This window comes from Arachis hypogaea, chromosome 11, assembly GCF_003086295.3.
Source record: "Arachis hypogaea cultivar Tifrunner chromosome 11, arahy.Tifrunner.gnm2.J5K5, whole genome shotgun sequence".
Classification (NCBI taxonomy): domain Eukaryota; kingdom Viridiplantae; phylum Streptophyta; class Magnoliopsida; order Fabales; family Fabaceae; genus Arachis; species Arachis hypogaea.
The window spans coordinates 143,005,589-143,021,810 of record NC_092046.1 but is presented as its reverse complement, the minus strand read 5'-3'; the positions used below and the strand labels follow the sequence as shown (position 1 = coordinate 143,021,810).

The following is a 16,222-nucleotide window of genomic DNA, read 5'->3' as shown; positions in this document are numbered from 1 at the left end:
TCGAAAGAACCACAAAGATCCAAACTCTTCCGATCGTATGATTCATGTTTATGAATTCAGGTACGCTTCCGCATTATGATATGATATATTTTTGGTGATTTAATATGGATAATCTGAGACATTAAAATTAATTTATTCTAACAATAATCTGTATTAACTATTAACCTAAAGAATATAATGATCAAAGGGAAATGATCACTTTGTCAAAGAGAAAAATTTATAATTATATATGTTAGCCAGGAGGAAAAATATATGAAAAGGAAGTAATAATATTATATGTCTCAAAAAGCAAAAAGGAAGAGTTATGTCATTAGTAGTTATTAATTAATCGATAATATTAAAAAAACAAAAAATTACAAAGTTATCTTATTTAAAATTTATTAAATACAATAAAAAATAATTAATATTAAATAAAATAAATTTAGATTATTTTAATTATTTTTTATTTATTAAATATTATTGTTAATTAAAACTGTGCTATGAATATCTCTAAGAAATGCATTGCAAAGTAACGCGTTGACAGAAATAAAAGCTTCTCGAATTTTTAGGAACTAAGAACACGCAAGCGCTGATTGCGGCGTCTCTCACTTGGAATATTATAATTTCCTTCCATATCTTTTTCTTTTCTTCTTCTACTACTAAACATATTTCCACTTTCATTTTTTTTCACTTTTATATTTACAGTTTCAATTGCCTAAATCACAAAATTACACTACTTTTGTGCAAATTCACCTTCTGCAGCATTATATACAAATTAATTATCAATACTTTCGTAAGCTTAAATTTAGTTAACATATATTTTTAAGGACATATTATAATTATTTTTAGTATAAATTTTTTAATTTTTTATTTTAATAAATATACAATACATATATTAAAAATTAATTTTTTACATTTTTTATAAAATATTTTAATTAAAAACTTTAACATCTTATTAACTAAAGATCATAATTATTTTATTGATTTTTATAATTTTATTAAATTTATAATTAAATTTTTATACTATTTTTAATTTTATAAGCAGATCTTTGTCTATATAAAAAAATTATAGATAATAGAATATTTTTTTATAAATTAAAATATTCACAATTAAAAATTTTAAATCTTTAATTTATATATTTTTTAAAAAAATATTCTATTAATTTTAATATTTTTAATATAAAAAATAATTATAAAATAAAAAAAAATTAATAAAATTATAAAAATTAATAAAATAAATAAATTTTAATTATAAAATTACTTACAATATCTATCTAGTATTTGGTTTAGTGCTGTGCTTTGAGCAATGGGATGTTGGGAACACATGGGGGAGTCAAAGTCAACAATATTTTAAGTGTACTTTTATATTATAATCGTCGTTGTTAAGCACCGTATTTGCAAACACAGACACTATTCATATTTGGTTAAGAAAAATAAAAATAATATAATGGGATGGGATGGTAAAAACGCGTAGAGCAGAAAGGGACAAGAGTGGAGGGCTTTAATGTGGAGCCAATAAGGACAAATCAGCATTGGGTTGCGTGCACGTCTCTATATATTATTATTATTATTGTTATTTATTATTTATTATTTATTATTTATTTATTTTTTCACTGATTATTACTGATTCCCCATTGTAGCCATGCTACTATATTGCTATCCCCTAGCACCAACCACCACCAGCAACCAATTTCATTTCACTTACACAGTTACACTAACACCTTTCTCATCTATACTATGTTGCATTTACCTACAAAAATACTCGATTCATTTAGAGATTCATGTTTGTTACCTTAATGTATTAGATTAAAACAAATGATGTTTTTTCGTACAAAGTTTTATATCATTATATGATATTCATACTAAGAGGTGGAGTGCTTTAGTATATATCATTAGTATTTAAATAGACAACATTTAATTTGATCTCTCAATTTGCATGTTAACTTTAATTTAGTTCTTGAAATTTTAATTATTTTTTTATATATTAATTTTTGGAATAATTTTTGATATAAAAACGTTAATGAAACATTTGTATGAACAACTAAATACTATATTGCTGTTTTAGTTTTGGAACTCAAATAGTCTAAAAATAATACTAGATCACTTGTTTTATAAGAAAATGTTTCAATAAAAATTACTTACCATTTTTTTGGCTATTTAAGTGCCAAAACAAAAATAACATCATTTTACAAGTATAACGTAACATCCAACTGTTTACGTCAGTATTTTGTTAATGTTTGTGCGTTGTTAAATTATTTTAAAAATTAATATGAGTTATATTTAATAAAATTTAGATACTAAACTAAAATTTTGATATAAATTGAAAGATCAAATGGAGGATTATTTCTAAAGAAAAAGTATAGGTAGACAATTAAAAATACTAAATAATGTGAACAATAGATATATCGGATATTCATTTCACTAGGTGTATATTTTAATAGTAAGATTTAGGTGAGTAATTTAGAGGTATAGTATGTTTTTATTTGATTGGTGATTGTTCATGTTATTCGAAAAAATCATTGTTTGCTAACACTCCCCATTTTTAAATAGTCATTGTTGAAGAATTAGTAATGTTGATGCCCTCCTCAAACTAAGTTAAAAGAGCTTATTTATCTTTTATATATATATATATATGCCAAACAGCCAATTAACCTAATTCATCAATAAGCATAGATTACTAAAAACTACTATATGAGAATAATAATATAAATTAATGTCAAGTATAAAGATTCTTCAAAACATTACGAATAAACAAATACTAGTATAAGCATGGTTACTTTATACTCCACTGTTGTTGCGTACAATCAGTTAATGTTCGGTGTATGTGCTCCTTATCGGCATTTAAAGAAGTTAACCAATAATTTCATGGTTGATTACAACTTAAGATTCGAGCAATTTCCTTTTAAATTTTAAAGTGAATATTGTGTCACTTCACGCCTCAATTATTTGCAACATATAGATAGGTATTTATTAGTCATATTTTTATACTATAATTATGTGGATGTAGCTAACCGGGACGATTTGGGATAATTAATTATAATAATACATATCAATTCCGGTTGGATATATGTGAACCAGCATATACTCTTAAATTGGCAAGTATGGGGACACCAATTGTATTTTAATATATTTATATCTATTGGGTATAGTACACATTTTTTCTTTTTATATTTGAGCAAAATAGTTTGAAAATGAAAGTGACATAACTACTATGAAGTATGCTAGTAGTATTGATCAATGTTTAGATATCAACATTTCAAATTTGAGACACATATATGCATTTCACAAACATATCAAACTTCGTTTTCATTTGATGAACCACACTATTCTCAAGGTTTAAGCCTTCTGGTCGAGTATCCAAAAGCCAAGTGTGGTCCTAATTATTGTGATTATTATAGACTTTTTCTCCTTTTTTTTTGGTCATAATATTACAAAAAACACACAAACTAGATGGGTTATTTTTCCACTTCTGGCTAAAGCAATATTTCGAACCCCTGATGTGATCTTAAACCTAAATCATAGAGAATGAGTCATTTTTAAACAACACAATATTATAAAAGTTGGTCTAGTGATTAGGTTATTGGTCTGCTTAAGTATTGGAGATTCAAATCTTGACTTGTGTATGCAACAACTTATTGGCCAATAATAAACTCTTAAATAGAGCTTCGATCCGCAGTGAATTAGTTTTTGGCACGTCGGGTTGGAAGATTCTGTCGGAAAAAAAATAGAGTTGTTTCGGCATAAAGATATAAACACGATTAACAACCATTCTAGTTCTGGATTCCATGAGAAATTAAGCCCTAAGGCCTAAACAAATACATAATTACATACATATTGGAAATTCATGGGTCCATTTTATATGTTGGTAGTTATAATGGATAAGGATTGGTGGACCATCAGGTCACGCATTAAATGGGCCAAGGTCCGGTGTGAAAAAGGTTCGCCACTTTTATACCTTGGATGGTTGTTTGGTTAAGATATAGTTGAGGATTGAATAATAATGTGCAAATCAATTTCCAGAAGCTAAAGATAAAGGTGGCTACTTCAATGAAGATTTAATGATTGTCATCATGTGAAAATACATCATTTTAACTATTAGATGATAGATTGTAGGACTTGATTTTTATTTGAAGTAAAAGTGTTACTTTTATTTAAAGTGTTGCTAAACAAATAAGTTACACTTTTTAAACAAGGATCATCATGAAAAGATGTTTTGGCATTTTCATGAGAGTAGTTGCCAAAGATAAATTCTTGGGTAAACGAGTCAGTTTCAAAATTTAAAAGCAAAGTAGGAGTGAGAAACTGAGACCGGCACTAAGTTTTGTATCACCAACTTTTCTTCCTTGAACAGTTTAATTTAATATCAAAGATAAGAGAAAACTACACTCTTGTGAAAGACATCCGTTGAGGATCCACCAACATTAGAATTTAGAAATCACCAAACTTTCAAGTTTCAACGTACCTAGTTACTAGCTAGACGGACACAAAAAGTTTCAAGGGAAAAAGGGAACAACTTTAAATCTTCATAATCAATCTTAAATAATATACTCTCTATCATTAAAATTAATTATACTTTTTATTTAAGTATGCAGAATTTTAATATACAATCTGTTCAGCAATTAGAGGGGCAAGCATTTTATACTTTAAATGAATGGAAAACAGGTGAAAAATAAAAATGGAAACTGTGTACATTAGAAAGGTGTTTTGTGCTATGGTATTGACTTGTGAGTTATGAGTATGACACATAGCGTCGTTTATGGGTCCCCCATGTGCAAAGTCTATGCCGATGAAATTAATTAGTCCACTGACCATATAATATTCAACCACGTCATGCAATATGCACAACAAACCAATCCTGTTTGGGCACATGAACAACAATGCCACTTTACCTAACATACTACCCATATCATTCCACTGTTGAGACTAAGATCCTGGATTACATTACATTGTTTTCTCTCATTTCTTTTCTTTCCAGAAACCGTATTATTATACGAGTTGACCAGATCAATCATCATATCCTTCACTAAGTGATATATGTATATTAATGGAAACCTAATGGATAATGTTAGGAAGACAAAAAAAAAGAAACTAAAATTTATTTTATTTAGTATTTATTAATTACTATAGCAATTAATAAATACTAAATAAATCAAGTTCTGACTGATTTTAGTTAAACTTTTTTTGTTACCAAACATTTCTGAATCTAATATACTATTGCGTTAATAGAGACATTTAACCTAATCACTTAGTACCTCAAAAGCCATGCCAATATAAGTATTTGATTAGACGACGTTATAAAAATTTCAGTGTATAGCAATTAAACTCATACTATACAAAAAAATAGAGACAACCTAGTGTATAAACATTCCACATTAACACAGGATCTGAAAAAAAAAGACCGCATCTAAATTAATGGCATACTATATTATATTTTTTATGTCAGAAACCGTACAAGATCTACGACTCTTAGGAGGAAGGATAAGGTGCAACATCTTTGGATAGCTATTGATTATGACGTGTTGTCCCTTCAAATTGCGTAATTCTACCGACAGATTTCATTAGTTGACTGAACCCTACATTGGGGGGTCATCTTTTGATTGCCCTCACAGTCCATTTTTTGAATTCAAATAACAGCTTTTGGTTAGACAATCAATCAAAATGCCACCATTGTCAAATTCAACAAAGTATAAATAAATTCCAAAATGTCATCCATATGATCACACCAAACAAAGCATGCCCCATTGACCTACTACATAAATATGGTATTACTATTTTTACAAATAGAGTCCAGTAAATCAATCGGCACTTATCAAAACTGGTTCCTATCCTCGAGTGCCATGATCTAATGTAGTGAAACCAGAATAAGGATGAAAATGTAACAGCAATCCATCTAAAAACTAGAGTGAACAGAGATGAGAATCGTACTCTCAGCTGAAAGGGTACGTACAGCTGCCCAAATGTTGAAACAGGCGGGGAAAAAAATTTCTTTGCTATTCTGAAGTAGGCGTGGCAATAGCTTGTTGGATTCTCCGTTGATGAACATCCCAATTATACACGCGAGCAATTGTAACCTGATCCAATATAGAACAAAGATTAAGAACAACAAATATTCAATGTTAGGAACTTCATCCAATGTTGGGGTCATGAAATACATATCCCAACAAAAAAAAAAAAAAAAATCCCCCAAGTGTCCTAAGACCCAAAATGAAAAATTTTGAAAATGTGAGGACTGAATAAACAAAAATGTGTTGTCACTGTATGTCCTCATCTGTTGGGTAAACAAGAGTTTCATAATATATGAAAATGAATGTAAAATGATAATGCAATAGTGAAATAAATACACTGATCTATTGATCATCTCTCAATTTTCACTTCCTTTTCTATAGTTCCTATCTTCTCATTTTACATCTTCCAAGTTCCAACCAAGAGCTCCCTAAAGTATTGAAGGCATTGTGATGCTTGCCATATTCACATTTGACAATCAAGCATGATGAACTTACAGACACATGCAGAGCACCTGAAAAATAGCAATCTAACCTGAGTTACTGTAACTTGGTCCCTCAAGAACTCCAGATCAGTAATCAGAACTTCTAAACTAGCTCTAGCATTTTCCAGGTTTTTCTGTAACAGAGCAGTAGCCTGCAGCAGATTACATCGGCAGTTATGTACCCAGAAAACCTAAAAAGAATGAAGAAATGAAAATAACAACAAAAAAATAACAAGGAAGGACCTCCTCCAATGAATATTCCAACATAACATTTGCTCCCAGCCACAAACAGACTGAGTCAGTTTCTTCTATGCAAGCTCGCGAATATATTCCTTCTGACACTTCAAAATCAGCAAGCAGTGCCTGCAATTGAGTCGAGTAAAACATAAACCAACTAATATGTGGTACAGTGTTTACCGAAGAAATTAAATTAGACTTATTGTTATTTTTAACATTTTTCAGTAACCAAGTATCACAACCAGAGGCAGTTTTTTAATCCAAAGAGATTTCCAATTGAAAAATCGGGAATCAAACATAAATTGGAATACAAGGCAGTGGACTTGGCACCAACATAAATACTAATGCATGAGCAGTGTATGACTGTATTCGTATGTAGTCAATCCATCAATTTTCTACAAGAGGATGGCAGCAAGATAAAAAGAAAAGAGATAAGGGGGAATGTGTACACAAATCACAATAGTTGATTCTCAGTCAAGTGAGGTTGAGATAATGAATAAAACTATTGGGGGTTGGCGATAGACAAATACCAATGAGGTCTTTTTTCCCCCTCCCCTTCTTTCCCCACATGGTACAAACTGGAACACATAAAATATTATATTTAAACCAGTGAAAAATCTAAGGAAAATATAAATTGATGGCCTAAAACAAGAAACTGAAACAAGCAGTAGAATTACAAGTAAATAATAATATGTACAGATCACAAATCTAAATTCTCTCAAAGCCCAACCTAGTTGGAAAACAGAAGAAAGGCCTTGGTGGTAGTTGAACATAAATCTCAACGATCGGTAAATGGAAATTGACACAGTACTAGAATATAACAGTAACAAATCTAGAATATCTTAAATAAAATAAATCATATCTTAGTCAGACCACTACGTTGAGCAGAGGCTACAGTTGTTAATCAGGTGTTGCCTTCAGAGTTCAGACAAGCAATAAAGTTCCTTAGTTCCATGCTCTCACCCTTTTATATACCTTCTCTAATAACAAGGGGGATAAGGAGCCAGGAAATCTTTTGTATCGACACTATACAATTAACAAATTTCATGCGTCTAGAATAGCAAACTGGACAACTATCTAACACATTTTCTTCACATATAAATACCAAAGTATACTTTTACCTAAACAACATTTAGTAATTTACCATCATATTCTATAATATTTGGCAATTTTTATGCAAAAGCAAACACAAAACGAACCTCACCAGTACCCTTCTTAGCTTGCAATGTGCCAACAACATCTAAGCACTTCTCAATATCTGGTATCTTTGCCTGTTAACCCAACGAATAAATAACATCAGTAACTGAATATGAAGAGAAAAAGGCAGTGCACACACAGAGAGACACAGCATCAGATTTACTTAAAATTGATATTACCAGTTGATAACGAATCAATTGGAAATTATTGCTTTTATTATTTTAACTGATTATAATCTCGTCCAGATGTATAAAGTTGCTTTCAAATGTCCAATTCATGCTTGCTTGCTCCCATAGCAGTTAACCCCTTAAATCATCACTACTAATTCTTGCTTCAAACAAAATTCAAATTTAAATACTTTTCACTCCTATTGAAATTTTCAACAACCAAATATAGCAAGAAAAACTAAAAAAAAAAGGTACATGCTACGCCAATGTGCAAAGTGCAGATAAATGAGGCAATGAAACCTGAAGATCCCTCTGCTGAGCAAGAAGCTTCATTTCAACTAACTTGTATTGCTGAAGCCTGCAAGCAAAAAAGTGCTGAGGTGATTTCCAAAGGCTTGTGAAATAAAAACCGAAACTCCGCCAAATGCATAACAGAAACTCAGAAACAGTGCCTATAAGTGTGTGAGTTAAGCTTACATTGGATTCGGGTAAGCTTAGATTGTTGAAAGTGTGTGAGTTAGGTTTAGGAAAAGAGTGATTAGGGTTTGAAGCTAAAGAGATGAACGATGGAGATTGACCTTTCTTGAAGGAAAGCGAGGGCAGAGTTGACATCAAGACCAGATTGAGTGAGATAAGTTTGAACATCTTCAACGAACTGAGCACCCGGAATCCCTCTCCTCTCCGTAACCGCCGTTCCCGACGCTGATGATGAAGACGCCATTCTTCTTTCTTCCCTTCAACCAACCTCAGATGTCTACTCTCAAAATGTCAGCTCTCTGCTCCTTTCCATTGATTCTCCTCTTTTTGTTTTGGGCCGTTTCTCCTCTTATGGGCCCAGGCCCATTTTTATAAATGGGCCCAGGCCCATTTTTATAAATGGGCCGATTTTCAACTCTTACACAGACAGGTTATATGTGTATCCATAACAAAAATAATTTCCGTCTTATTAAAGTCCATGGACAAATTAAAAGGAAAAAAATGTCCATGTTAAAAAAACGATGCGGTGTTAATTTGTATAAACCATATTAGTTTCAGTTTTCACTATTGGGCTTTAAATTTTTTTCTTTTTGGGTTAACATTCAAATTAATCTCTCAGTTTTTACCTAATGATCAAATTGATCTATTAATATTTAAACTGATTATAAAAAAAATTGGGTCTTCTAGTATTAAATAATAAATCAAATTACTATCTTCATCAGTTGTCTAGTTAACATTGTTAACCGAAAGCTTATATAAACATTAACCATCATGTGACATGTTAATCACACAAGTTGATATCATAAATATAAAAAAAAAAAACAAATCGGACTGTCAGTTCAATCGAAAAATCGGAAAATTAGATCTCAAACCGATCCGATTCGACTCCAAGATTGTTTAAGTCTGTGAACCAGTCAAAATTTGGCGAAACTGGTCAAATTCGGTAAACTGGTTGGGTCACACTATGGTGTTCGAGAACTTTGTAGCTCTACAATACTTTAACGTGCATCCCACATTCATAAGTCCATCATATTCCAGCGCAGAAAATACCAAAATTTCAAAAAGAAATGCCCAAACCCAGATCCTCTAGGATATAGCACAATCTTAACTAAATCCCCAAATAATTTTCGAAATTTGCGTCGTACATTAATTTGATCCCTGATATTTCAATTGCATTAATTTGGACCCCAGATTGAACTCCGGACTACATATAGATCCTTGACCCAATTTCAGACATGAGTCAACAACCGAAAAACTGATGTGGCATAGCTAGTGCCATGTGGCACAATATAACGGGTAGCTGACGTGGCTATTGGTGTGAAATTTCTCAATCTGGTCCCTGGTCCACAATTATAAACCCTAAATATTATTCTTCTTTAGGAGCTTCATTCACTTCTTCTTCTTTATCCTCTTCTTCTTGTTGTTGTCTCCAGAAATAATCGTCATCATGATAAGAAGTGAAAGTCACACCGCAAAAAGCTCAAAGCAGTCATCGTAAATGGCAAATTGGAAGAGGGGGTGGCTAAAAAAGCTTATGCAAGAAATGAAAAAGGTGAAATCAGAATGAACTTAGCATGGAGGTTTGATAAATTAAAAACAGATTTTATAAATATGAGATTCATGATCCAAGTTCTTGGTTTAGGATTCTTGATTATGGTTATTTTCGTATTAATGATTGTATCAAAGAGTTGAGAAGATAATAGTGAATTCAGTGACATCATTTTCATGTACCATCCATCATAATGAATAACCAACTTCTCATTTTATTTTAGGATTCTTCCTATCCGTAAGTCATTTATGGCACGTGAAAAGAGCTCACGCAACTACCGCAAGAGAAAAATCTTTAGCAATATTTCATGTGTTATCACTTCTCATAATCCTTTGTTCTGTTATGGTTACATACTCTACAGTAAAGTAAACACATTCAACGAGTTAAGTCTCAAAGTAGTCCCTGAACTTGCACTCGAGTCTCAAAGTCATCCTTGAAGTTAATAATTACTCAAATTCGTCCCCGAACTTATACTTCGGGACTCATAATAGTCCCCAAACTTGTACTCCGAGACTCATAATAGTCCCTCAAGCATTTTCCGTTCATCAAAATCTTAAAACGACGTCATTTTGAACAAAAAAAATAAAAAAAAAAGAAAAAAGAAACGTAGCATAAAACATTAAAACTCTCAATCAAAAAAAAAAAAGAAAGAAAGAAAGCATAGCCCCACCCCCACTCCCACACCCTCAAAAAAAAAAAAAAAAAGAAAGAAAGCATAGCCCCCACCCCACTCCCACCCCCCTCCCAATTCCCAATCTGTTCCCTTCCCTATCCCAACCCCTTTCCCTCTCCCAACCTTTCCCTTTCCTTTCTCCATCCCCAACCCGTTCCTTTTTCCTCCTCCAACCCTTCTCCTTTCCCTTTTTTTTCTGCTTTCCCAACGCCTTTTTCCTCCCCCTTCCTCTTCTGCTCTCCCAACCTGAGATTCTTTCCCTTTCCTTTCTCCTTTTTAATCTGATGTCTTCCCTTTTTCCAACCATACTTTCACTTTCATAAGAGCTCTCTTCAACCTTCGCTGCCGCTGCCTTTCGCCAGCTTCCGTTTCACTGCCGCTGCTGCTCGACAGTCTCCATCTCCGCTCGGTCTCCCTTTTCTCTCCTCTGACACGGCTCTTTCTCTCGGCCATGGTAATTTCTTTTTCTTTAATTTTTTAGTTATTCAATCATTGTTCTTTAATGTTTTGGGTGATTGTTGCTGTTGATCCTATTTTAATATAATAACAATAGTTAATTTTAGTTGTTTTCTATTCTGTAATTATAACTGATTTTTTTATTGTTGCTATTTTTTGTGCTTGTTACTGTTTAAGTTGATTGATGCATGCTATTTAAGTTGATTGAACATTTTTTATTAATGCTGATTTTTTTGTGATATTTTGTGGTGTTAGTTTTTATTTTTGTGACCTTTTGAAAAAGAAGAAAAATAGATTTGAAGAAGAAGAAGAACAATAGAGTTGAAGAAGAAGAAGGGAATTCTTTTTTTTTTCTAATTTAAAACGACGCGTATGCTTTTTTTTTTGGTTCAAAACGATGTCGCTTTTTTTTCTTTTTTTTTTTAATTTTTTTGTTCAAAACGACGTCGTTTTAAGGTTTCGATAAACGAAAAATGCTTGAGGGACTATTATGAGTTCCGGAGTACAAATTTGAAGACGAATTTGAGTAATTATTAACTTCAAAGATTATTTTAAGGCTCGAATGTAAGTTCAGGAACTACTTTGAGACTTAACTCCACATTCAACATATTTATAACTAATACAAAACAAGATTGAATCCAAAGATGGCATTAATTAATCACGATAGCAGAGAGCTTCTATAATTTTGCAAAATGCAATCATGACATTGTCTGACATAATACTAAATAGCATTAAAAGATAAACAAAATACAAATATAATTATAAATTCTATTCAACAAAAATAGAGCATCAACTCAATTCTAATAGAAGAACAACATAAACCCTAATAAAATAACGTTCCACATAAATTCGAATGAGAGCAAACGAAAAGACCTACAGAAATAACATATCAAATGAAAAAATAATAAAAAGTCAAAATATTATCTTTTTCAAAAAAAAAAAAAAAAAACTCACCTTTCAAATAGTGACAATACTTCTCACCCTTTGCTTCAGTAGCTCTCGATGGTCACTGTCTTCATGAATTGTGGGAAGAAACAGAAGAAATCAAGTAACGTTAGATTGTCCTAAACTACCATTATTATTGGTGAGAAAATAGGAAGAAGACGTTGTAAGTGATCATCCCTCTCACCAAGCAACACTTTTCATTCTTCTACATAGCAAAACGGTAACGTTTTACTTTCAAAACGCGCCAAAGATCAAAACGGCGTCGTTCCATTCATCCAATGTAGTATTGGTTGTGCCACATCTGTTTTTTGGTATTTGAAATTGGGCCAGGGATCTGTATGTAACCCAGAGTTCAATCTGAAAGTCCAAAAGGATCAAATTAGTGTACGGTGCAAATCTTGGAGATCACTTTAAAAATTTAGTCACACAATCTCCTTGGCACTAGACTGTTCTTTATATATATATATTAAAAACATACGATTAAATTGTATTATATTTTTTAAATTTTATCCTCACTTATTTTTAAATTAATTATATATTTAATTATGTAAAATTATCAATATAAATATAAAATTTATCAAATATGTAAAAATAAAAAATATCAAATATTTTTATTAAACACGACATCATTTTATTTTTATGATTATATAATATTTATTAATATTTTTTAATAATTACATATAATATATAACAATATAATATGTATAGACTAATTAATCAGTTATTAATTTAAAAAATAATAATTATTTTAGTATAAAAATAAAATTAGAAAACACTTATTAAAAAGAAAAAATACTAATGTTTTATACAATTATTTAATAATAACTGAATTAACCAATTTAACCAATGACTCAATAGTCTAGTCAATAATCCAATGACTTAATACTCTGGCCGAATTAGCTGCCAGTTCAGTTTTGATGACAATGGTTAATATGGCAAAAAACTTGTTCATTTAATTTAGTTTTAAGTTGGTATGACATAAAAGGTTTTCAATTAATTTGGTTGCATTTATTTACAGGTACAGAACACTAAAATAGAGACACAAAGACAGAAAATTATATTTGGTAGAGAAATATAAATAGAGATATTATATTAAGAAACACTAACAAAAGACACAATTTATTTTTTATTTTTTCTTTCATAATTTTTGTTAATTTTTCATAATGATATTTTTTATTATTATATTTTTCTTCTCAAATTTTTGAATGAAAAAAAAATAAAAATAAATTAGACTTTTATAATTTATTTTAATTTATCACTGAATAAAATACAAAAATACTAATTTTTATATCTCTATCTTTTATATATTATTCTCAATATCTTATCTTATCATGTTCTCATAACCAAATGCAACCTTTCATCCATCAAATGAGTGTTAAAATTTGATATCCACTTTGACATATGTACTAATTTGATTCACGATTCAACATTTATAGGATAAGTTGATCAATATAAAAACCAAAAGATCAATATGATCATTATTTAGTAATGAAGGCCAATTTAGTTATAATCTCTTTCCTGTGATTCAGACTTGTATTATAAGTAAATAAAATAAGTAGCATGAGAATGGATACAGGAAATTCACAGAGTAGAACCAGTTGAACGTTTTGCATATGCCTAGCTGTAATTGATGAGTTTGTGATAAAAAATAGAATGAGGAGGAACCAGTTAGATTGTTGTGTGGTAGAGAGGGTGGCAACTGCTTTGAGTCATGTCAGCTTATCCAATTGCACATGCTCTGTCTCAAAAGCTAACACTCTTAACTGCTCAAATAGTTTGAGTCATCTTTAAATAATCATGACATGTGGAGTATATATATACAGGATCCGCAAAACTAGAGATATGATTATTTCATCATTTGCACTTTGGTGGTGGGATTTCTAGCCTCATGATATTGTATGTTGAAGAATAAGGCTCATAATTATTAAAGCATCGCCTTAACCAACACTAGGAATCACCTTAGCTACTATGGATGTGTGTGTTTGATTCATTGGAATGAATGAACAAGACTTAATAACAAAGGTGTAGTCAGCTCAAGGTTGCTTAATTATTAATACAATCATAGGTAAAGTCATCACTAACATATTCATCACCATTTACCCCTCACAAATTATGGACAATTTCGTCCCATAATATTTAAGGTTATTCACATAAAAAAATCTTCATACAAAGTAATAGTTAAAAATATATTATATATTACTAATTTTACAACTAAAATATGTCATATGTTATTTTTTTGTTATAATTGAAATTAAATATTTCTTTTTAAAATTAAAGAGTTTTATCCTCCTCTCTACTAATTTTACAACTAAAATGTGCTACATGTCACTCCCTCATTGTAATTAAAATTAAATATTTCTCTCTAAAATTAAAAAGTTCTTTCTTCCTCCTTACTAATTTTACAACCAAATGTACCACATGTCATTCACTCATTACAATTGAAATCAAATATTTCCTCCAAAATTAAAGAGTTCTCCGCTCCTTCCTCTCTCTTTATTTATCCCTCTCATTTTTTCAACCACTTTATCTCTTTTATATATCATTATCAAACTAATTACAAATTTGACAATCAAAATATGCAACATGACATTCTTTAATTGTATTAAAATTAAAATTGAAATTGAAATATAGTTATATATTATATTATATTATATAATTTAATAACAAAATGTGTCACATGACACTCTTATTAAACTTGAAAGAAAATATTTTCTCCAAAATTAATAAATTTCCTTCCTAAATTCTCTCATCTACCTCTCTCTCTCTTTTTTATTTCTCTTTACCCTTCTCACTCTATATATAATTTATTATATATTTATATATTATTATCTAATTTAATAACCAAATATGTCACATGACATTCTCTTATTAAAGTTGAGAGAAAATATTTCTCTCCAAATATAAACTCTCTTCCTAATTATCTCTTATCTCTTTTTTTTTTTTTCTTCCTTCCACTTTATATATTTATATTTATTTTATATTAGTATTTAAAAATCAAAATGGTCACCAATTTTTATTATATTATAATTTATTCTATACAATTCTCATCTCTCTTATCTTTCGTTCTCTTTTCTCTCATTTTCTATTTTTCTAACTTTTTGTTCTACAAAAAGTAAAATTAACAAATAATATAATTTAAATAAAAATATTATTATTATATACATATTTTTTTAGTCTTTTTATTTAGTTTTAAATTTTTACTGTTTATCTTTTCAATCTATATTTTTATTTCTCTTCTTTCAAATATTTATTAAATATAATTTGGAGAGAATACTAATATTATTATGATTAAAAGTTAAAATCAAGATTCAATTATTTTAAAAGAAATATTAATTTTGAGTTATTTTATAACTATCAATATAATTTTTATGCTAATATTTAATTTATTTTTATATACATAGAGAGGAAAAAATATTATTTTTAAGTAACAAGCATAAAATTAATTATTTCTATTTGTGCAACAGACTTAACAGCTAATCAAAAGTATACAAGTTAAATCGTTTCAAATTTTAAATAACAAATATTAAAATTAATTATTAGTAATAAATTAAACTCTTTTATATGAAATAATAACTAAAAGGCAAAAACTTTATTATTTAATTTTTTATCTACAAGGATTTTGGTCTTCTTAGCTGACGAGAACTTTAATTTTGTCCTCCTACAATTTTTTTGTACTAATAGTTTAATTTTATAAATTTTTTGTGCTATAATTTATATATTAGAATAAAAATAGCTATTATATAATTTGGTTAAATTTGTATTCTTGTAATATAATTACGAATAAAAATACTAGTTATTATATAATTAATTAAATTGTTTAATATAATACTTGTTCATATATTAACCATCACTTTTATTTGTATGTACCTTCACGTAAATAGCCACTAAATCCTTAAGTTACAACTTTGCATAGGTTTTGTTACAACTTGCAATCTTTCACTCAATGTAGACGTTTCACTTTGAGAAATTTTGATGGGAAAATTTATATATATTTATTTTTATGTAAAATTATTAATTGAAAATAGTTAGATATTTGACGTGTTTAATTAAATTAT

General features: G+C 29.5%; 1 protein-coding gene across 1 annotated transcript; it reads right to left on the bottom strand.

Annotated features, from left to right (window-relative positions):
* Window positions 1–5,646: 5,646 nt before the first annotated feature.
* LOC112723185 (prefoldin subunit 3) lies at window positions 5,647–8,843 on the bottom strand (the record flags this gene model as incomplete). The annotated part of the gene is given in 6 exon segments (XM_025774446.3): window positions 5,647–6,050; window positions 6,517–6,618; window positions 6,710–6,829; window positions 7,903–7,974; window positions 8,368–8,425; window positions 8,646–8,843. Coding segments are annotated over 6 exon segments (576 nt in total). The 3' UTR covers window positions 5,647–5,969.
* Window positions 8,844–16,222: the final 7,379 nt, after the last annotated feature.